Genomic DNA, 22,681 nt, shown 5'->3' on the forward strand with positions numbered 1-22,681 from the left:
CCTTTGTTTATTTCCACTGACTTCGTGTCTCAAATGATCATCACTGCTACAGTTCATTTGTTTCTGTTCTGATTATTTTAAAATTCCATTAACTAAAAGTGACTTATCAGAGACCCAAATGAAATCTAAATTTAATCTTTAATGAACATTTAAAAGAAAAAAAAGGTAATTCCTAGGGATCACAGAGTTATAATTTTAATTAAGTTCATGTAATGGTGTTTCTCCATCCAATTTTGTTAACTTCCTGAACCCGTTTCTGAATTTTATCCGCGATTTTTTGTTAACATCAGCATAAACAGTACCATCACAAGTACAGAGTGGCCACAAAGTCCCAATGCATCACCACAATCAACTTATGTGGATGCTATTTTTGCCGATTTCCATAGTGCGTTTGATATCGTGTGGTGGCTTTGTGTCCTCAAGTGTTCCAGGGATAAAGAGTGCTCAATAGGCTAGTACCCTTGTTTCACCAAATACTTTGAGCACAGAAAAATCTGTATAATCACCAAATACCATTGTATTACCAAGGAAATTACGCGGTTGTTGTTGTAATATGGTTTTAGGAACATCAGCGACTAAGGCTATATTGCTCAGTGTATATTGCCAGTAAATTGCGTGTGTTCTGTGCTTGATTGATTTTCTGTTTGCTAGATGAAAACTCCAGTTTCCGGGAGGTAAAAATGCTGCCTGCGTCCATGACATGAGTGGCCACCAGCTTTAAGAAAAATACAAAGAAATTTTGCATTAATTTTTTCAAAGAGGACCCAAAAATTGTATAAGTTTCAGGGCCCACAACACCTCCATCCCCTATGAAAAATGCTGTGGTGCTTTCTGCCATTGTACGTTCTGTATCGCCAATTATCTTGAATGGCAATCCTCTCTGATGATAAAAACTAAAGGGCTCTTCGGCTTTCCTGTGTTTCGTTTGTATTACGATGCCTTTCAGTATCATTTAATGCGACTGTTAGCATGAATTTACAATATTTACAAAATTCAAATAATTATCGAGCCAGTTTTTATATTTAGCGTCTTTGAACCATTGAAATCATGAAGTGTCGACTATATTTTTTGCTCATTTTTTTTTTCAAAAAGGGGCATAGTAAAAAATAATAATAAATAAAAATAATATATCAATGGACAACGTAGATTAATATCGCAAACTGTGCAAGGCTTGACGATCGCCAACGTCATGGACCATTCATAATTTGTGGATGGTCCTTCATGTAAACTTATGAAAGCTGGAATAATAAATTTAATTACATTTTCAGGTTAGAAACGAATGGTTGTAATGGTAATGGATGAAATTTTTTTTTCGTGCAAATCGTTACACTTGAAAATTTAGAATCACAGAATAGTACATGATACTTGATAAGAGCTGCAGAACTTTCTTTCTTTGTCAATATCTGATTGTCTCAGTTTTTTTGTTTCGTTTCCTACTCTCATTTCTCCAATTTCTCCTTCGAGTAACTTTGCAAAAAATTTTCCTACCACAAGCGAAAACAGAACAGATACATTTAAAAATGCTCGTATATTAAAGAAATTCGTTAATTGTCTTGAGAAATGAATCTGTCTTCCAAATTGCACTGAGCACTTTCAAGCTCGGGCCCACATGTAGCTACATTTGAATTGCTGTGCCACTAAACAAAATCATTGGTTTTTCTGAAGATTTTTGAAAGACAGCTAACTGTCTCTCAGTTAGCTCTTCGTACACTGAAAACCCCTTGAGAGAATAAAGAAGCGAAACGCTTCCTGCGTTCTTTTTCTTTAATTTCGCATTTTTGTTTAAGGACGGCATATGCCCCTCTGCCCACACCCCTGGCTACGCCCCTGCACCGCTACCGTTTTTCTGCAGATGATCTCGTTATCCTCATTGAGGGTTAATAAGGCTGAGCACTGGAAACCCAAGCAAACATCGTTTCGTCTGACCTGACTGCCTGGACAAACTTACCAGAGTGTTAAATGATTTTGAAAAAAACAGATCAAAGTGGAGGAGAAATTGTTGAAGTTAAACTTAAGAAAGCGCCTGGGGTGGATGGGATCTATCCAGTTATGTTAGAGGCGGTAAAGGTAGTAAGCAAGCCCTTAGCGGTAATCATGCTGGCGTCCTTGGATTAATGGGAGATCCACACGGACTGGAGAAGTGCAAATGTATCTCCAATTCACAAAGTGGGATCGAAAGATGACACGAGTAACTACAGACTGTTAGTTTAACTTGGGATCCGGGGAAAATAATGGAGTCGCTGGATAAAGAAGCATTGCGGGATCATTTAGACAAGACTGCTGTAATAATTCAGACACAGCATGGGTATGTTAGGGGGAAGCCCCCTACGCAGTGCCAGAGCAGGCCATGGGGATCTTGTTAATGATAAACAGGAAGTTGGCTTGTGCGGAGAAGAGGTGATTATTCCTTAGAATAAGGCAATGTTCAGGCCACACCTTGAGTACTGCATACAAGTCTGGAGGACTCATTCTTGCAAAGGATGTACAATTGCTAGACCGAGTACAGAGAAGGGCTACAAGATTGGTGAAGGGAACGAAGGGTGCTGTTACCAAGAAAGGCTTAAGGCTCCACTCTCTCCTCAATGTGTATCTACTTCAAATAATATGGTCTGTGTATCAATCATGAGAAGCCAGAAATCAAAGTCTTCTCGTTAAAGTAACAGCCAACAAAAATCTATCCAACCAGCAATGAAGCCTCCATCCGGCTTGTCCAACATCACATCGACCTAGCAATCAGATTTAAACCAATGCTTCTTTTCGGCCAGCATGTAGACATACTCCTCACAAAAGCCGCCGGACTGAGATGGATATGCAAGCAACATCTGCACCATGTAACAGACAAATCCACCATGGTGAGATACATTTCAAAAATAGAGTATCTGCCACTCTCTATGCTGCAGAGCTTTGGGCATCTGCATCTCCCTCTACCACGAAACCAGTTTTCTCATTTGAGTGTTGGCTTGTCAAGTGGGAGTGCCACAAACTTAGCCTACCTCCTCAACTCGGGACTAATGCTATGGCCAACACACTTAACATCCAAGGTCACGTCGCTCTTTAATTAAAGCACGCTCGTCAAAACAATCAAACTCATGTTCCTTCTGGGAAAACTGTTCATGGAGGAACCCAGTGGCACGTATACGAGCAATTCCTCAGCTATGCCCTCTCCAAAGACGCCTTCATCTATTGCAATGATTTCTTCCTCAGCAGATGCTATCTGGAGTTCAGGATTTAGATGTCGACTTGAACAAGTTCTGTACAGATCGACAATATAGGAAAAGAATACTCAATGGGGTGGCCAAAGTTACTACTGTTAAAATATGAGTCTTGAGCAATGTATATTTTTAACCCAACCAACTATGCATATATTTATGCACTTCCATGTATATAGTATGTAATTTGAAACAAATGATTGTAAACTCGCTTAATGTTCGGTATATTTTTTCCATTTTTCTGTACTTTATTTCACTTATTAATTATTCATTTATGTATTTTTGGCTTTTTGATGCAATAATATCTCTGTAGTACATTGTTCACCCCTAACTAGTGTTCCGTGACATGCTGTTGCCACTATTATTATGTAAATATATCAATCTAAGCGTTACAATAAAGATTCTTCTTCTTCTTAAATTCTGCAAATTGTAGCGTCTGGAGACTAGGCACCTGCGTGGTGATCTGATTGAAGTGTACAAGGCCTTGAATGGGTTGAGCAGGCTCAATGGTGATGGGATGGGATGATTCTTCCTCTTGCTGAGATTACTAACCTGAATGGACAGAAATTCAAATTGAGGAAAGACAGTTGTAGAAAGATGTGCGGAAGTTTGCCTTTAGCCAGCGGGTGGTTGATTGCCTGAACAAATTTCCATCTGACATTGTACAAGTTGACAGCTTAAATAAATCGAATGCAGAACTAAATAAACATTTGAAGTGAAGTGAATGGATGGATGAAATGGGAAAGGTTTTTTTTTTTTTTTTTGGTTGATACTGTATAAGTTTGCTTTCTTGCATCATCTGCCTTTACTAATGTAATACTAAAATAACATTTGTTCGTATACAAGTGTTCCTGTGAATTTTTTTTTTCAAATTTAGAAATAAATGTAAGAAATAAATTCGTCATATGAAGTAATTCACTCTGCTTTTTTCTGTATCCTCTTTGCCATTACTACAGTGGATTGACCAGTGGCTTTCATCTCTATATTTTGTAAGATTAAACAAAGGAATGCCAGTACGGTAACTGCTAGAATATTCAAAATTGTAATTTCTGCCCTATCTTCAAATGGTTTACCACATAAGGTATACCATGATTTTGTCGTGTTCATTAAACTCTTTTTACCTCCCGGAATACAATCAAAGTTGAAAGCAGGATCGCTGTAGTCTTCAACGCACAGATACTTCTTTTTTTCAATTGTCTGCAATGAATAAAAAAAAGTAAATAAAATTTAACGGCAACTCTTAGATTACGCGGATTAAGTTAGTTGATTGAAAAGCACTAAGACTGAATGCATAAGCCGATGTGCTAAAACATTATGACCACCTACCTAATATGAGTTGGTCTTCCACCTGCAAATTCAAATTATTATATTAGGGCCACCCGTAATCTCTTACATATAGCCATATATGTATTATGATTGTAAATACCATCTTCTATGGTCGATTTTCTCGGGTGCTGGACGAAATAACTCCGGTTTCTGGGAAAAAACCTTGCCTTGTACGCCTGAGACCGACTAACCCAGCCACGGAGTGAAAAAGGCCCATTAAAGTTCCTCGCATCATCGACGGGATTCCAACCCGGGCCTTTCCCCCCCGGTATGGGGAGGACAGTGACGCTATCACTGTGCTACCCCGCGCAGACAATGATGTTTAGTTAGCTGGTAGACGAGAATGCCCAGCACATAGATGACTGGACCCAGGGTATCCTAGCAGAACGTAGCCCACAGCATGACACCGCCGCCACCAGGCGATCTTCCTCCAGTCACTCAAGGTCCAGTTTCGATGCTCTTGGGCCCTTTGTAGGCACTGTCGACGACGGTGAATCTTTTTTAGCATCTGCACTCAGAGGAGTCTGTGGCTACGCAGCCCCATTTTCAGCTGGGTTCCATGTACTGTGCGTTGTGACACATTACTCTCATCACCAGAATTCCAATTACCTGCGAGTTGCGTCACAGTCACCTTTCTTTTGCTACATACCATCCAGGAGAGCCTTCGCTCACCTCAAGCATGTATGATCCATGGTCGTCCAACACCTCATTAGCAGTTCGTGGGTTTTCCCTCCAGTTTCGGCACTTACTAACCACAGCTGACTGTGAGCATCCGACCAGCCGTAGCGTTTCGGATATGTCCTAACCTAGTCGTCTGGCCATTGCAATTTGTTCTTTGTCAAACTCACTTTAGTTCGCTGACTTTCCCATCTGAAGAACAAGAGTAACTCCGATTAACGGAGCTCAGTATCATGAGTTTTTTATACCGCGTTCCGACCAGCGCCGGCAGTTGCTTCGATGTGCATAACCACTCACTGGTCATAATGTTTTGGCTCATCGGTGTATATAGATCTCTGAAAAAACGTGCGGGAAACAGGCATGCTCTAATCCATTACAGCATGTTATGCATGCCTACATTCTGTAATGTATTTTTGCTATTAAATGAATAGAGTTTTCTCTTGCGATGTTGCAATATTTAGCCTGAAGAACACGAAAAAAATACAATTACAATTTAGCCTGGAAATTCGAAGATCTGAAAGTTTGTGCAAATTACAGGACTATTATCTTAATTTCTCATGTTATCAAAATTGTTCTTGAAGAACAATTTTGATAATATGAATCAATTTTAACTCATACTAAACAGAATTTCAAGAAAACTTGAGGAAGAAACGCGAGAAGAGCAGACAGGTTTCATAAAGGGTAGAGGAACCAGAGATGAGATCTTAAGTCTAAGTCTCATCGTTTAAAAATGCAAAGAATTGAAAGTTCCAGTCGTTTTGTGTTTTATAGATTATTCAAAAGCATTTGGTTGTGTTCAACATGATAAACTATGGGAAACTATGACTAATATGGGAATCCCAATCCACATAATTCAGCTGATTAAGGTAATATACCAGAAACAGGAAGAAACTGTAAGAACCAACATGGCAAACACGGACTCTTCAAAATCGGTAACGGTCTCCGGCTCGACTGCATTTTGTGATCTCATCCTTTTCATCTTTATGCCAAAGATATCATGCTTGAAGCTTTGGAAGATTTAGACACTGGCATTAAAACTGAAGGACTGAAGGTGAAAAACCTTCCTTATGCAGATGATACTATGCTAATTTGCAATTCTAAGGATCATCTGAAAGAAACTCTGAGGAGAATATGTGAAAGAAGTAAGAAAAAAAGGACTGTTTCTGAATGCGAGTAAAACTAACATAATGGTGATTGGTAAGTGAAGGTTAATGTCAGAGATATCGAAGAAATTGATGAAGAATAAATAAAAATGGTGACTGCTCAAATGATGTAAAGAGAGGACAGACAATTGCTAAAACATTGGTCACGGATCTGTCGAAAGTATGGAGAGATCAAGAACTGTCCCTAAAGACGAAACTAAGAATCATTGAGTCCATAATTTTTCCAAAGAATTGACAGGAGGAAAATTGAAGCATTTGAAATGCGATATTAGAGGAGAATACTGCGTATTTCTTACATTGATCGAAGAACAAATGATTGGGTATTGAACACAATTGGCGGACCTAAAAGTCTTCTTTATAGCATCAACAGATAAGAAAACTCAAAATTTTTGGACAAGTAGCAAGGAGGGATAAGTTTCTGTTGAAGATTATAATGGAAAAAATAATGGAAAGGTGGAAGGATGGGATCAATGACCTTCTAGGCATGGCAGTTTGCAATGTTGCTTGTAGAGCAAAAGATCGACGTAGTTGGAGGAAATTGTTCGTGGCCAGAACAGCTTCTCAGAGAGCTACGTGACTGGAAACCGAAAAACATGATTCTATCCACAATTACAAAGATTTATTGATGATTCTTGTTTTTACGATTGCCAGACTAGGAATTGTTGGTTGGCAGAAAAAAATGTCCAAATTTCTGTTAATGAAACTAGTTCGTATAAGAAAAGCCGACCTATCAAATACAGAAAAATTGTCCTTGCCTGATTCTGGAAAATACTTTTATAATAAGAAAGCAATCATTTGACTATACTATAAAATGGGAGTAAGATTTCGTATTCCTTAAAGTTTTTCAGTAAGTAAAGGATTATTGATGGGAAAACAACTCCAAATAAGACGGTAACTAGAAGGTTAATGATGATACAAACACCTATTTTTCCATAATGAAGGTACGAAATAAGGAAGAGATAGAATTTGCATAAATATAGATATCAAATTTAAATTAAAATACTTAAAATAAAATTATTGAGTTCATAGAAGTTCCCTGACACATTATTAAAATTATTGAGTTCATAGAAGTTCCCGACACAGAGATGGAACTCAAACTCAAGTATTTTTAGCAAACGATCGTAAGGAGGATTTCTAGAGAATTAAACGCACATCTTGCTGTGATATAATTATGAAAAATTCTATTAACTTACCAAAACGAAAGGAAGGAAAGGAAGTGATTCTATAGCGGTTTCATTACAATTTCCAATCTGTTGATGAATTCTAACTGATTGAACGTCCTCTGGCCTACCAAACCAAAGAAGATAACCATAAAGAAAGAAACCAGGTAGCACATTAAGCAAAAATTCTTTTCCTATGAAGATTTGAAGACCTAAAAGGGAAAAAAAATTATATTTATCTTGGTTAATTAGAAACTAATTAAATAGTGCACAGGTATATTGAAAATGAACCTCTTATACAATTTATATGAATTTTTATAAGAATTAGAAAAAAATTCAAATAAATAATTAGTTACTATTTATTTGAATTTTTAGTTTTTATTTAACTTTAAAAAATAGTTAGTTACAAATAAATACAGTGTGAGATAAGATAAACAGAACACAGAAAAAAATGACATAACTAGTGCAGCTTCTGATGAAGGACAAAATTTGGTATGGTGGTGTACCAGAGAATAACGATGAAATGATAGATAGCGAGAAACTTCGGACAGGCATAAGGGACATTACTAGGGGTTGCACAAGAATTGCAAAAAAAGTTCATATTACACAAGTCGATTCAAGATGATCGAACTCGACAAACGTTTGGAGTCAAGAGATGGGGAAATGGGAATCGTCTATATTTTTGTGGTTTGATGCTGCAAATGTTTGTTTTCTTGCACCATATGCCTCTAATAATGCTGATATGGTCACATGATCGGTGTAGGATCCATTCCAACCGCTAAACAGTCCTCACAGCGGTGTTCAATGATGTCTATAAGATTCTATTTTTTCACCAGTGCAGACTTTAGTTCACCAAGTGACAGAGGAATTCTGTCAGCGTACAATGCTACGCCTAAGGGCGTCCCACAGAAGTTCGATCAGATTTAACTCTGCTAATCGTGCTGGATACGGCAGTCGTCAATTTCAAGATATCTTCCACCACTTGAGCTCGATATGCAATGTCGTTGTAGTACACGAGAAGAAATTCTCCGCCGAAATTCGGGTTTTCGTCCACCAAACAGATAAATCGACTATAGAACACACGCAATTAATAGACATAAGAATTTAATTTGTTTTTCTGGTCTTCTTAACACAGTCTTTTTGGAAATATTTTCACCCGGGGCTTCAGCAACCCCAAGAGACAAATGATAATAGGACATCGTAGGTTTCCGTTCTGCTGTTAGCGCCAGATACCGGTCAGTTCGGGTTGACGTAGTCCTCGAGCGACCTTGGCAGCTCTTCTTGTAATGGTTCTTGTCTCCTGAAACTGCTTCCCTGTGGACATGTAGACGTGGTTTTGTAAAGGGCATCTCTTAGAACATCAGTTCAACAACGCCTCGTAACTCTGTGAGGAACAATCTCACTGCATAAGGGATATGTAAGTAATATAGGGTTTGTTTGAATTATGTGTGTGCTTTGTTGCTGTGTTCTGGCCGCTTAGTGCTCTAGAAGGATCCTGGAGAGATGAATCTGGGTACTCGTCCACACCATGGGAAGGTGGGCCAGATCCAATAGTGCTTGTAATGTCTCAATTCGAGACTCTGATTCACCTGATGTGTGCAAAGGTGGGCTAAATACCTTTGGAGGCCCACTCCACAGGAGGAAATTAAATAGAAACAGAAGTTTCCGTGGTGTATTTAAAAAAAAAAAGAAAGGAAAAAAAAGGTCCTGATGAGTAATCGCGAAGGAGGAAAAAAAGCAGCTCTCGGTGGGGAAACCAGGAGGGGGAAAAAAAGGTTGAAATTTGCTCAACCACTACATATTAACTATATAACTAAACGATAATCACTCAAGAATTAACATAATCACTCTTCAATATAAGTTACTTCAAAATTCATTGCATAGTAACAATAATCTTATTATATTCTAGATAATGATTAGATAATGTTTAATCAAGGACTAGTCCAAAAAAAAAAAGATAATTAAACCCTAGCTCAAGAGAACTCTGCTCAAGCCAAACCAATCTAATAATATCCACCCTAGCCAAGCGTGTCTCTCTGATCTCTGAAAGACTTACACATACAGTTTATACCTAACTTAGACAAAACTCGTAAAAAACTTGCAAGCTACCAAATGATGGTAATCTTACCAAACTATCACCAAAAACCCCAACTTTCACTCAAAGTTGTTATGCCCAGAATTTAAGGCACAGTTTTAAAAAGCATATTAAGTGAACGTAATAATTGGAATTACTAATCACTTAATAATAAGCACATTTACTAAACAAATGTATTCAAAATAAACACAACCATTAGTAACCACTGGTGATGAACATAACAGCAAAATCAGTTGTCCCATAAACATATAAACAGATGAAGACCCACAGCCAAACATTTCGTCCTAAACACCAAATTGCAAGTCAAGTTGGGTTCGCGCCAGAGGCATGAATAGCTGCTGTCACCTAACACTGTGCCAAGTCTTTTCGTAGGACTATTCTAGCTCATGCTACCAAAGCACATCTTGAGTTACAGTTAACGAATACAGTAAGATCATCAGCGTAAGCAATTATCTTGGTATTTTAAAGTGATCTCTTTTTCCAGTCTAGTATCACCAGGTTCCAGAATAACGATCCTAAGGTGGATCCCTGAGGACTCCCTCTAAAATCGTCACATAGAATCTGGTATGCTTGGATTCGATTGTCAAGAAACGGTTTGTAAAGTAGCTCTTGGCAAGAAGATATAACTGTTAAGGACATTTTGCAGAACGTAGACATTCAAGGGCATCCTCAATAATAACGCCCAGCAATTTAGTTTCCGGGCTATAGGGATTTCATTGCCAATTTTACATGTAAGTGGACGCTGGATGTCAAGTCTATCCGACCAAGGAAATCAAAATGTATATCTTATCGGAAAGTTATCAAGGTGGCAAATAAAATCTACGAGGGCATCCGCACAAGACTGACCTGGAGAAAAACCATATTGATTGCATGCAAGAAGATTGTTTTCAAACAAAGGAAAGTTTAACTTTAGGCATTTCAATAATTTCCACAAATTGGCTAGCAGTACAATTGGCCGAAAAGATCTAGGTTCATTCAGGGAATTATCGGGTTTTTCAATCAATTTCTGAAGAGCAGTTTTCCAGAACCCTTGACAGTGTCCTTCCTCCAAGCATTTGTTAAACAATTGTATTAGAATTTCTGGTTTAATTTTTGCAGTTTCCACAATAAATAAATTCTCAAGCATGTCCATACCAGGACCTTTTCCTATACTGCTTTGCTTTACAACTGTCTTTAACCCAGCAGTAGTAAATAGTTTCGAATAAGATATAGATATGTACAAGACATTTTCAAAGCGAATACCTGTATAAATTTCAATATCACAACCCGAATGCGCCTGAATGTTTCCACACACACCAGGTGAAAAAGACCTGAGTTAGAATCCCGTCGATGACGGGAAGAATTTTTACAGAAAAACAGAAAATCGACCTCAGAACACATGCAATTTTGTACAAGGAACAACGTGGCCTTAGTGCCGATGTTTCTAAAACCAAATAACTACACCAATCCGAATCATCAACCGGAACAAGTTGTCAAATATGATTCAGACCAGTTTTCAGTCTCGATTCCATTAAGTACAAAAGTCCCGAAGACTTTAGTTATAAGTTTTTGTTATAATTTTGTATAATAGCCCCCACAGCCCATCGTTCTCAGAGCTCTGAAAAAAGTCGGACCAAGTTTCTTTTTTCCTAGAGGCTCTTGTCCTAACATAATTTTTCTTAAGATTAGCATATCCACTGCGGATTCCTCAACATCTTCAAGAAGCAAATGTCTATGTCTCTGGTAATTTCTATGTGCCTGATGAACTTGTCTCCTAAGAACAGAGAAGTGCGAAGACCACAAAGGACAAGTTTTCACATTAACACACTTCTCCTGGCAGATTTATACGACCCTTTTATCAGGATTTTTCTGAATATAAGATGAAGCAGTAGACATGGTCACAAGGCCAGAAAATGCAGAAATTGGAAAGTCTCTCTCAATGGAAACTTTAAAAACCTCCAAGTCAATAATATTCATCGTAAACATTTTGTTCTGTTAATTTTGTGGAGAAATGTAGTAAGTAACTAATTTTTAAATAGTTTGTTACTATTTATTTTAATTTTGAACAGCGCAGAAATTTCTTTGTGACTATAGTAATACAGAAGGTTACCTTTTCCTCCTCGATACTGAGCATCTACAAGTGCTGTGCAGAACAGAATTACACGTGCTATGATTGCCCAACAAAAACCATACAGCATTGAGACACCAAAACACTTCTTCGTAATAAGATATAGAACCAAATATTCCGTTGAGAAAGAAACGGTTAGAAGCACACCAGTACAAATGGATAATGGAATTATCATCTGCAGCCTGAAAATAAAAATAAGATTGTCAATTTTTCACTTAATAGGAACTCTATTCCAATTAATAAAATCTTACTTCCATTTTCTATGAAGCGCCTCACGCGGTCGCTTATATATATATATATATATATATATATATATATGAATAGGAAAGACAAAGAAAAAATTAAACAGGAGTTGCACCTGAATTCAGAATTTTCATTACATTTTATACTCTTAAGCCATGTTCATGAAAACAAGGCATTCTTTAATTTATTTACACTCTAATTTGGTTAATTTAATATTTTAATTAGACACACTGCATTGGGGCTACTTTATTTATGTTTTTGGAGGTTTTATCTTTTTCTCCCTCATCCCCTTTTTTTAAAGTTTCCCCCAATAACATCCAACAGGAACTTTCAAGGTAATCCAAGGAACATCCAACAGGAACATTCAAGGTAATCCAAGGAACATCCAACGGGAACATCTCGGGGTTGAATCTAATGATTCAACCGCGAGAGCCTTTATTCCATACTACCCAAACCTATCACAGCAGGTTTCTAGGGTCCTAAAATCACATGGGATAAAATGCGTACAACTCCCAGACAGAAAAAGTTACGATTCCTCATCTCTAAAGTGAAAACACCGGTTCCCAGCTTATTACAAAGTGGTCTAGTCTACCGCATCTGTTGCTGTGACTGCACTGGCTGCTACATTGGGGAAACTGGGAGACGGCTCGGAAAACGTCTTTCGGAACATAAAAGAGCCATCCGCTTAGCGGACACAGAACACTCGGCCATTGCCCCACACTGCGATGGCGTGATTGTAGATAAGTCCCGCCACTATCGGCGACGCGCCTGGTTGGAGTCGTTGAACATCACGTGCTCTAATACCTCAGTCAACAGGAGCAGTTGATGTCGTGTCCACCCTATCATTCAAGCAACCATTTTGATGAATGACAAACGTTGGCAACATGCGTCACAGCCACAGGCTTCAACATCCAACAATTAACCATCACATCCCCACGCAGCTCACATACATGACTGGTAGTACACGCCCTCATGTTCCACACTCTTAACTGTCAGTTTGACTGATGGAGGTTGGCAAACCAACCGAAAGCTTTTGTACGTATTTAATTTATATGTGTGTATTTTCCAATTAATATTAAACTTGTCATTACTTATTCTGTCTCCGTTTTGCTCTGTGTATCGTAATAATAATAAAAAAAAATATATATATATATATTTCGCAATGATTTATTGATATTTCTATTGCTGTAACACTACACCAATTTATTTTATATTTGAATTTATTTGAATTTGTGTTTTAACTCTCTGCTGCTTCACACGATGCTAATCTTATAATACAGCCAAAATAAACTAGAAATTTAAAACTTACTTGGCGTTCTCTTCTGTTTGTAGTAACGGCAGCATCAAATGTACCAGCCACACACTCCAGGAAGTGAGCATCATGAGACAACCGTATTCCACAAACGAAACATTATAAGCTCGATCTTCTACGAGAGGATCACCGTCATTCCAGGTCCACCACATGTATTTGGCGATTATTGGTTCTGCAGTTATGTCAATACATAAACAAACCAGTGAAGCAGCTGCTCCTTGCGCTAGTGGTGGCAAGTTTGCAGCCTTGACAGCAATCCATCCAAACAAGGGAAAAATGTAATCTAAATGAAAATAAAGTGGTGATTAAAAAACAATTTTAACAACTGAAGTAACGCATGGTGCTACCTATTGTTGTACTTTTAATCTCCAGCGTGTCCCTTTTTACAGAATCAGATGGAACACAGCTATTGACTTAGATTAATACTCTTTCTAATAATTTTTCGAAAATTAAGTTGGAAAAGGGTTTGATTGTAATAGATATTTATCTATGATGTACTGACGTCAGGTCTTATGAATTTTGGGACTGTTTTATATAAATAGCACCAGTATGTTCATCACTCTTCTTAATTGCCGATCTCCAGGTAATTCTACGTTTGCCAGAAGAATGCTTGATACATTCACACTCTAAAGCAGATTCTTTTTCTCCTAGAAAAAGAATCTGCTGTTCATCACTTGCCCATCTTCCATAACACTTAGTATTATAGACATGTCCAGATATCTCTGTTCGAGATCACCCTGACATCTAGTCTCTCTTCGGCTAAGCAAATCCCAAATACTGTATTCCTTTTTCCTAATTTACCAATGGGTATTATGTCCTTAAATTACTTGTGTAATCTCATCGGCTTGCTTATTCTACTGGGCCTAATTTACCGGGAGTTTCCAGAATGAGAGATCTGGTTATTGTTCATAAACATTCTTTACATTACTGATAGAATATTGACTAATAAGAATAATGACAAAAGAAAAATGCATATAAATTAACAGGTGATGCGGAAGCCTATAGTAGATATAAGGGGGTCTGTAATCAAGTCACAAAGGAGGTTAAGTTACAAAGATTGGCAAAGGAGGCGAAGAAAAACAGCAAAGACTTTTTTACTTATATAAACTCTGTAAGGAAGGGGATAAATTAGATTGGTCCGCTTGAAATCAATGGTTTGGCTGTTGATGGTCCTGCACAGACAGCTGACTAACTGAATGAGTATTTTGTGTCTGCATTCCCACATGAGGAATTATTTAGGGAAGCGAAGAACAGAAGCTTATTAAACTCAAAGATGGAGCTAAATGATTTTGTAATAACTGAGAGAAAAGTGGAGGAGAAATTGTTGAAATTAAAAAGGTACTTGGGAGTTGATAGGATCATTCCCGTTATAATAGAGGTGGAAAAGATAGTAAGCAAACCCTCATCTATAACTATGAGAGTATCGTCAGACTCAGGTGAGGTCCTGGATTGGAGATGTGCAAATTTCTCTCCAATTGAAAAAGGGGGAATCAAAGGGAGATACGAGTAAATACAGATATGTTAGTTTAACTTCTGTTTCGGATAAAATAACGGAGTCACTGGTTAAAGAAGCATTGCAAGATAAGATTGCAGTAATAATTCAGACAGAGCATGAGTTTGTTAAGGGGAAGTCTTGTCTGACCAATTTGATTGGATACTATGATGTGGTCACAAAGGAACTGGTTGCAAAAAATAATTTTCATATCATATACTTCAATTACAGGAAAGTTCTTGATTCTGTTGCATATGAAAGAGTACTGTACAGGAAAAGTATGGCATTAAGGGCAAGTTGCTACAACGGATAAAGGGATGGTTGAGTGGGATATGACTGAGAGTGGTAATCAATGGACTTCGTGGACTAATGCTATTAGTGGAGTCCCCCAGGGTTCGATGTTGATGCCATTGCCGTTTTGTATATTTATTAATGATACTGATGAAGGATATCAGGCTTAATGTCGAAATTTTCAGATAATACAAAGGGTTGGCAGGGTTGTTAAGGCCAGTAATGATAGCATGGTACTGCAACAGGATCTAGAAAAGTTGAGCGGATGGACTGAGAAGTGGCAACTGAAGTTTAACATTGATAACTGCAAAGTACTGCTTATGGGTAGAAGTAACCCCAGAGAAACGTACCAACTGTACGGTACTACACTCATAGTGGTAGAGAATGAAAATGACCTGGGTGTAAGTGTGCAGTCAGATATGAAGTTTTCTGAGCAGTGCAGACCGGTTGCAAAAGAACATCATAGGTTTTTTCAATGATATACAGAAATTTTGCTAGTAGAGAAAAGGAAGTGATTATCCCTTTTTATAAGGCAATGGTCAGGCCACGTCTTGGGTACTGTGTATAGGTCTGGAGGCCTCATTTTAGGAAGGATGAAGATTTTTTTGAGCGTGTACAGAGAAGGGCAACAAGATTGGTGAGGGGAACGAAGGGATCCTCTTACCAAGAGAAGCTTAAATTCTGGAAATTGCAGCGGCTGGAGACTAGGCACCTGTGAGGTGATCTGATTGAGGTGTATAAAGCCGTGATTGGCTTGAGCACGCTGAATTCTGATGGGATTCTTCCTCTTGCTCAGATTCCGAAACTAAGGGGGCATAAATTCTAATTGAGGAAAGACAGCTGTAGAATAGATGTGCGGAAATTTTTCTTTAGTCAGCGGTTGTTGATTGCTGGAACTTCCATCTGTGGTTATGGAATTTGAGAGCTTAAATAAATTCTAGGAAGTAGTGGATAATCTTTTGAAGCGAATGCATGGCTGAATTTGGATATTTTTTGGCGATGCTGTATAAGCTTGCTTTCATGTATCATATACCTCTGCTAATGCTAATGCTAACTCTGATTCCAACCTGGCATTTTCTACCCTGTATAAGGAAGAGGGTGATTATAAAACACCGTACTCGATGCGAAGACAAAAGGGGAAATAAATAATAAGAAGACATTGTCTTAAAAATTGTAAATCCTTTTCGTCAAGAACAATGGGTGTTTGTGTCCACAGCAGTCACATGTAGTAAATTAACATTGCACATTATAACTGTATATGGGCGTTTCAGAGAATTATCCTGTTTTTTAGATAGTAAAAAGGAGGTTAATCCTCCAACAAGGAGAAGTGGTTACAGATAGACAAACAGAACGGGAAGAACAACATCAAATTGTAGAATATTGCTTCCAACAGTAGAATATCGACATACAGAGTAAGTAAAGAAATTACCGTTACTTCTAGGGGTTGAAGGAACAAAATGATGAGTGGGGGAGTGAGGCAGTTCATAGCAAATGACATCCATACGTTCAGACTATACACAGTGCGTCTGAAAGTTAGAGAAAAAAAATGAGATGGTCGTCAGATTCTTTTTGATATTTCAGATGTTGTTCCCCTTTCAAACCGGTAGTCTGTGTAACTAAAAATACATCAAAAGTGTTATTTAAGCAAAAATTAAAACTAAACATAAGTTATAACAGTTAAACTAATTAAATGATCCTGATTAATAAAGAATATTTCCAAAATATCCACTTACAGCAGAAAATGATATACAGTGGTACCCTCATGCCAAAGAAGCTAATTATTGCTGTGTGATAGAACCAGCAGTTGAGAATGGGAAATACAAGATTGAAAACCTCTGCTGTTATTCCAGCGAAGACACAAGTAAAAAGAAAGAGGATTTCTTTAGTTCCTCGTCTGAAAGCTGTAAAGTTTCAAAAAAAAAATTCTGTTAGTTAAATTATTTGTACTTAAAGGTTTTTGTCGTTTTAAATAAAACAAAAAGAAATAAAATATACCATAATACTCGTATTGACAATCATTTTCTGAAAGAAAAATTATAAATCAATAAAATAAAAGTAAAATAATGATGACGAGGCAAACTATTGATAATAGGATACATTGAATGGTACGTTGACGAGGTCTAGTACCATTCAGTACATCCAATCATGATTTAAATTCTTATCATAAATCTACTCTGTCGGCCTAAAGGCTCAGCTTGAATGATTTATTGTACTTAATACACTCTTATTCAATTCTTTTTTCCTAAAGGCGCTCTTGATATGCTTCTATTGTACTGTATTCAATATCCTTATCTTACATACTCCTGTAATTATTTTATAGACTAATGTAATATTTAATCAATAATTTGATGGCATTAATCTCATCTGGGACACTCTTGTTACTTTTGTTAATTATTATTTATTTAATAAAGGATTTCGTATATATTAAATAAATTGCTGCCTCAGGTTGTTTGGTGGACAAGAATCTAAAGAATTATCTTTATAGTATTGGTTTAGATGTTGTTGTATAGTTTTAATAGCATGCGCAACTAAGACCATATTGCTCTGTGTATATTGTTTGTAAATTGTGTGGGTTTTGAGGTTGATTTTCTGTTTGTTGAACGCAAAACTCCAGTTTCCGGTAGGAAAAACCACGCTACCCTCAACCCTTGACCGAATAACTGAGTCACGTGTGAAAAAGATCCATAAAAATTCCTCCAATCTTCGATGGGATTCGAACTCAAGTGTTTTTCACCCAGTGTGGGGACGAGGTGATCCAACCAACTTTGCTACCCACGAGGGCTAAATAATATTGTTGGGAAATTTTCCAGTTAAGATTATTTGTTTCTAGAGTACTTGGTAGAGATAAAATTAGAAAGCAGTGCACTCCGTATTACCCAACTAAGGAAAGGAATTAGTGCTGATGGGCAGGGAGTATTCTCTGTTTCAACTGACGTTGAAACAGAGAATAGGAAACAGGAAACCAGATTATGCGAACTGTCCTGTGACAAGCTGATGACCAATAATACAGTAATCCAAAATAAGTTCGTCACTATATCACTATATAGTCTAATTTAAAAATATTTCGTGAATTACCTAATATAACATTTATGATAGTCATCACCAAAACGATAATTTCTACTGCAACTGAGGAGAAGTTCTGTTCCCACAATACAAAGGGATTGCTGAATGTTACAGACCATTTCAATAGCTGAAAATATAAACACAATAAGAATACATAAAACACTCATTTTGCAATCGATATAAATAAAAATATTGTAAGGTTGCTTTCCCAAAAAACGCATTCATACAGTAACTAATATAAACTCATAATTTTACAATATACAGTATATGAGGCGTGGCAATAAAGATCCCGAACTGGAGCGATAAAAAGAACTCTGAAGGAGCTGAAAAAGTCTTATTTTTATACAAAGTAATTACCACCTCATTGATTGCACATATGAAACTCTTCCGAAGGTTTCTGAAAAGAGTCTGCTGCAAAGAAATGATGTTCAGTACGGTGATTACGTCTTTCTTTATGTCCTCCATACGCTGAATTCGCTTTCCTTTAAGGGCAGTTTTTACCTTGGGAAAGAATAAGGGATCCGTTGGTGCTAGATCAGGTGATTAGGTTGGATAATTGATGTGCAATGCCAGATGATCTGCACAATGCCAATGTTAACGCTGCTACTGCTAACGAAACTGGTTGTTACTTCCAACCTGTCAGCCTATTGCACAATCTCGGTACCACAATGTGTTGGAGGCAGTTTGAAGTACAGCATACCATTTCTGTTTATTTTCAAATCTATCGAACATGATCGCAACAGCACTAGTCCAGAAACTTCATTGCCACGTCTCGTATACACGTAGAGAAGTTATAGAAGTTGTACTTTTCTTTTCTTACCATCTGAAACAAAACATATTCATTTTCATAGAAACGTGTTTCAAAGAAGCAAAAAATTGATAAAGCTTACCACGGTCACGTCAATAACCGTGATAAGCTTTATCATTGTGGTAATTGACCGTGGTAATTCATTTTCAACAGACTCTTTCAAAATTTAATTATTTGAATTAAATTATAATGTATTTAATATTATATTCAACAGCTTCATATTAATTAAGGTTCTTTCTTATTTTCTTTTGTAACCAGTACATTGCTGTACTCTAAATAATTTGTAATTGCTTTAATATAATGTTAACCCCACATATTACAGAACTGCATCGAGAGGGATTCACAAAATAAAATGAAACTTCCTGTTATCAAGTTAGTTCAATTACTGATGGCAGTTATGTTGGCCTGGCTGAGAGGCATGACTTGTTGAGGAGGCTTCCATCCTGCAGTGGAAAGATAATGGCCGTAGTTTACCCTTTTTTTTTTCGGTTATAGTATCACTGTTGTGTTCATATCCAGTGATTACGTTAGCACCTAGGGTATTGCCGTTTTTCCGCAATGGCATGGGTTGGACGCCCACCTTTTGGGTGTCCATCTCATGAGGGTGCCATATTAACATTTACATTTCATGTTCAGCGGTCGCCATATTAGCATTCAAAACATTGAAGGGTAATAATGCACCGTCTGTTGACTTACCTCTGGAAGTTGCTCAAGTTTTGGCCCATGAGCTGTAGTTCTTTGATTTGGTTAAACCTAGAGGGAACTAAATCATTCAATGAATATTGCATACGTTTTTCGCATGATTACACTAATCAGATGCTTGTGTTTAGAGTAATCAGTAATTGAACACATGGCAACTAAAATAAAATGCAATCATTACTTTTACGAAGTCATGATCTTCATAAAGTTAAGATCATGATTTCACTTTCACTGTTTTTAAAGGGGTTATAATTAAATTAAGGAAAACAAAAAGAATTTTTGGTTGCCACTCAATAAAGGATTGAGATTTTTTGAGATGTTATAAAGGAAGACGAAGTAACAATTTAGTTACATAAAAATTCAGAAGAAAATATAATAACAAATAAAAAACTCAAAATATATAAATTTTAATTTGAATATTTATCAAGAAAATTTAACTTGTGGTTAAATCAAGCCAAATAAAAAGTCAAATCATATCGAAGTCAAGTCGAACTGAAGTCAATCTTTTGTTAGCGGATCAAAATAACGTTCTAAAACACATAATAATCGCCGGTTTTGAGTTAGTTGCACACAGGTGGCAAAACCATTTTCTTCTCCTTTGTTTGCTCAACCGTTTGACTTTAGGTGTCTGGCAATTACTGCAGAAGATTCTATGGCACGAAAAGCAACGTACCGTCAGGGCCTCCGGTTTACTCTCCCAATCGGCACAGGACATTTGCTGAACACCCATTCTATCCATCATTGTATCATTCTGAATTGGAAGTGATGGCGCCGGCTTAAGAGGGGACGAAGGGTATTGCTCGGTGGGCAGTAATCAGGAAAGTGAGAAGGCAGAGCAAAAGAAACTGTCTTGATGCCAATTCGCCAAATTAGCAGCTTGAAGAGTAGTATAAATTCCAAGAAAGCTCACAATTAATAGTCAAAGTAAAAGTTTTCTATTGAGAATGTTGTCCTGGCAAAAAGCTGACAATTTCCAAAACTTGGTTGCCAGGCATATAGCAGACAAATAACCAAACGCTTGATTGCTAAATTTCTTCCAACTTGTTGCCGAAGGCAGTCTCACAAGGAGAGCAGGAGCGTAAATAGGTCAGAGTTACAAATGTCGTGCAATACAAGGGGTCGACTGGCGATTAACTCCCATACAATGCAACTGCTTGACCTTGTGATACAACCGGTGAGGGCAAGAGTTAGCGAGCAGTGAAGGCTAGTAAGTTTCAAGGTATTCATCTTCATCAAGAATGCAGGGGATAACTCAGAAAGTCATTATACGAAAATATTACTGAGACTAGCTAAAAAAAAATACATTAAACGCTGAAAACTTGAGCTAAAGATTAGGCAGCCGTCACACCAAAGCGCACCCGCACTCTCCCCAAATCTGTGATCCCCCAGTGTACGTATAACCTAAATTTAGTCCAGTTCAGCCAAGAAAAGAATTCAAGTTTTTCCTGAGGGCTACTCGTACACTGTTAGTGGACACTTCATCAGATATCTCCAGATTCTTTCTTATTTGCTTTTCGTGTATAGCGTATAAAGTTAAGAAAGAAGTACATAACCTCCGGTGTATTGACTTTTACTCTAAATAGGAGAAAGTCAACATTTCTCTTTTCTATGAGTGTTCTTTCTGTGTAAGCGCTAAATTAAAATGTACTCACGTACGTTGTAATTTAGTGCTTATATCTTTTAGATATCTTGGAGTCCGTATTAAGATTAGATAAGAAAGCAGCTGCTCTGAATATTTTAGTGAACAAATTGCGCAGCTTACCTGTACTGGTCCATCCCAAGGATTGGGGATCACTCGCTCTTCATCCATAACTTCCATCAGGGAATTAAATACTGTAGAATTCTACCAGTCTATTATTCGAAGGAGACCTTCGCAGAAGGTGCCACTTCTAAATAATGTCCTTTCACTGAAGCCCTGATTGGGAGAACGGTATTTAAATTTTTCCTTGTTTTGCAATCGCTGTTGATTCGGTTTGCAGAATGCCTCATTTATCAAAGAAGGGAGCAAGGAAGTTAAGCATTGTGTGACGTTCAGTTTATGTATGAATTGCCTTTATAGGTCAGTGAATGACAAGGAAAACTGCTCCAAAAGGAAATTGAATTGCTGGCCATAACTAGAGTTTTTTTTCTTTATACTATTTGGACAGAACAAGCTTAATAACGTATTATACTGAGGGAAAAAATGTCACGCTAGGGTCACCTGAAACATGATTTAAAATACCCAAGTGTATTATGTTCGTGAATTGCGAGTTTCCAATGGTTGATTTGCCTGTTTACTGGATGAAAAATCCGGGTTTCTGATGGGGAAAATCCTTGCTACCTGTACCTGAGACCGACTAACTCAGCCACAGAGTGAACAAAAAGCCCACAAAAGTTCCGCGCATCATTGATGGTATTCGAACCTGGGCCTATTTCACCCGGGGACGGTGTTACACTTAAATAAAAGGGGTGCAGGAATATTCGCTGATGATATCGAGTCACCATTAGGAGGGTCGAAAAGCTGGTAGCCTGGGCTAAAAAAAAATGGTAAGCTGCAGCCATTATCAACCCGCTGCAAGATGGAAGCCTCCTCAACAATTCATGCTGCGAGAAATGGACCATAATCTGCCACGCTGGTCCATTGCTGGTTGGCAGATCGACCGTATTTAGTACTCAGGGGCTTGAACCCCGGTCTACTCAAAGGGCGTGTGCTTGGGGACATATAGATTAATAGATTAACTAGAATAGCAGGCAGAGGTAAAAATAATTCTTTTACTACTTCTATTGGAACATGCAAGACTCTCCAAAGGAACATATCGGGGAATTCAAGGCTACTGTGGGTCATCATGGAACAAATAAATGGGGGGGGGTGTTAGAATAACTAAGCGTAAGAAGAGGTTAATGTATACCTTCATGTTTCCTAATGATTGGAGCAAGGAGCATAGTAAATAAATTTGATGAATTTAGAGTCCAGATTAAGTGATCAAATGCAGACACTGTGGGGATATCACTCAGACATAAGGGATTGGGAATTTGAACATGGGGAGTATAGTGTG

The 22,681-nt window shown here is 37.6% G+C and overlaps 1 protein-coding gene across 1 annotated transcript; it reads right to left on the minus strand.

Moving 5' to 3' along the window:
* Window positions 1-4,124: 4,124 nt before the first annotated feature.
* On the minus strand, window positions 4,125-21,526 carry LOC150076896 (uncharacterized). The gene is made up of 7 exons (XM_090385721.1): window positions 21,409-21,526; window positions 18,152-18,266; window positions 16,810-16,977; window positions 13,291-13,576; window positions 11,721-11,920; window positions 7,570-7,748; window positions 4,125-4,406 (listed from the first exon to the last, which is right to left on the minus strand). Exons 1-7 carry the CDS (start codon window positions 21,463-21,465, stop codon window positions 4,125-4,127), a joined length of 1,287 nt encoding a protein of 428 aa, XP_090241847.1. The 5' UTR covers window positions 21,466-21,526.
* Between the last annotated feature and the right edge of the window lie 1,155 nt (window positions 21,527-22,681).

The sequence above is a fragment of the Mastigoproctus giganteus genome, chromosome 12 (assembly GCF_048544385.1).
Source record: "Mastigoproctus giganteus isolate SK-2022 chromosome 12, ASM4854438v1, whole genome shotgun sequence".
NCBI classification, from domain to species: domain Eukaryota; kingdom Metazoa; phylum Arthropoda; class Arachnida; order Uropygi; family Thelyphonidae; genus Mastigoproctus; species Mastigoproctus giganteus.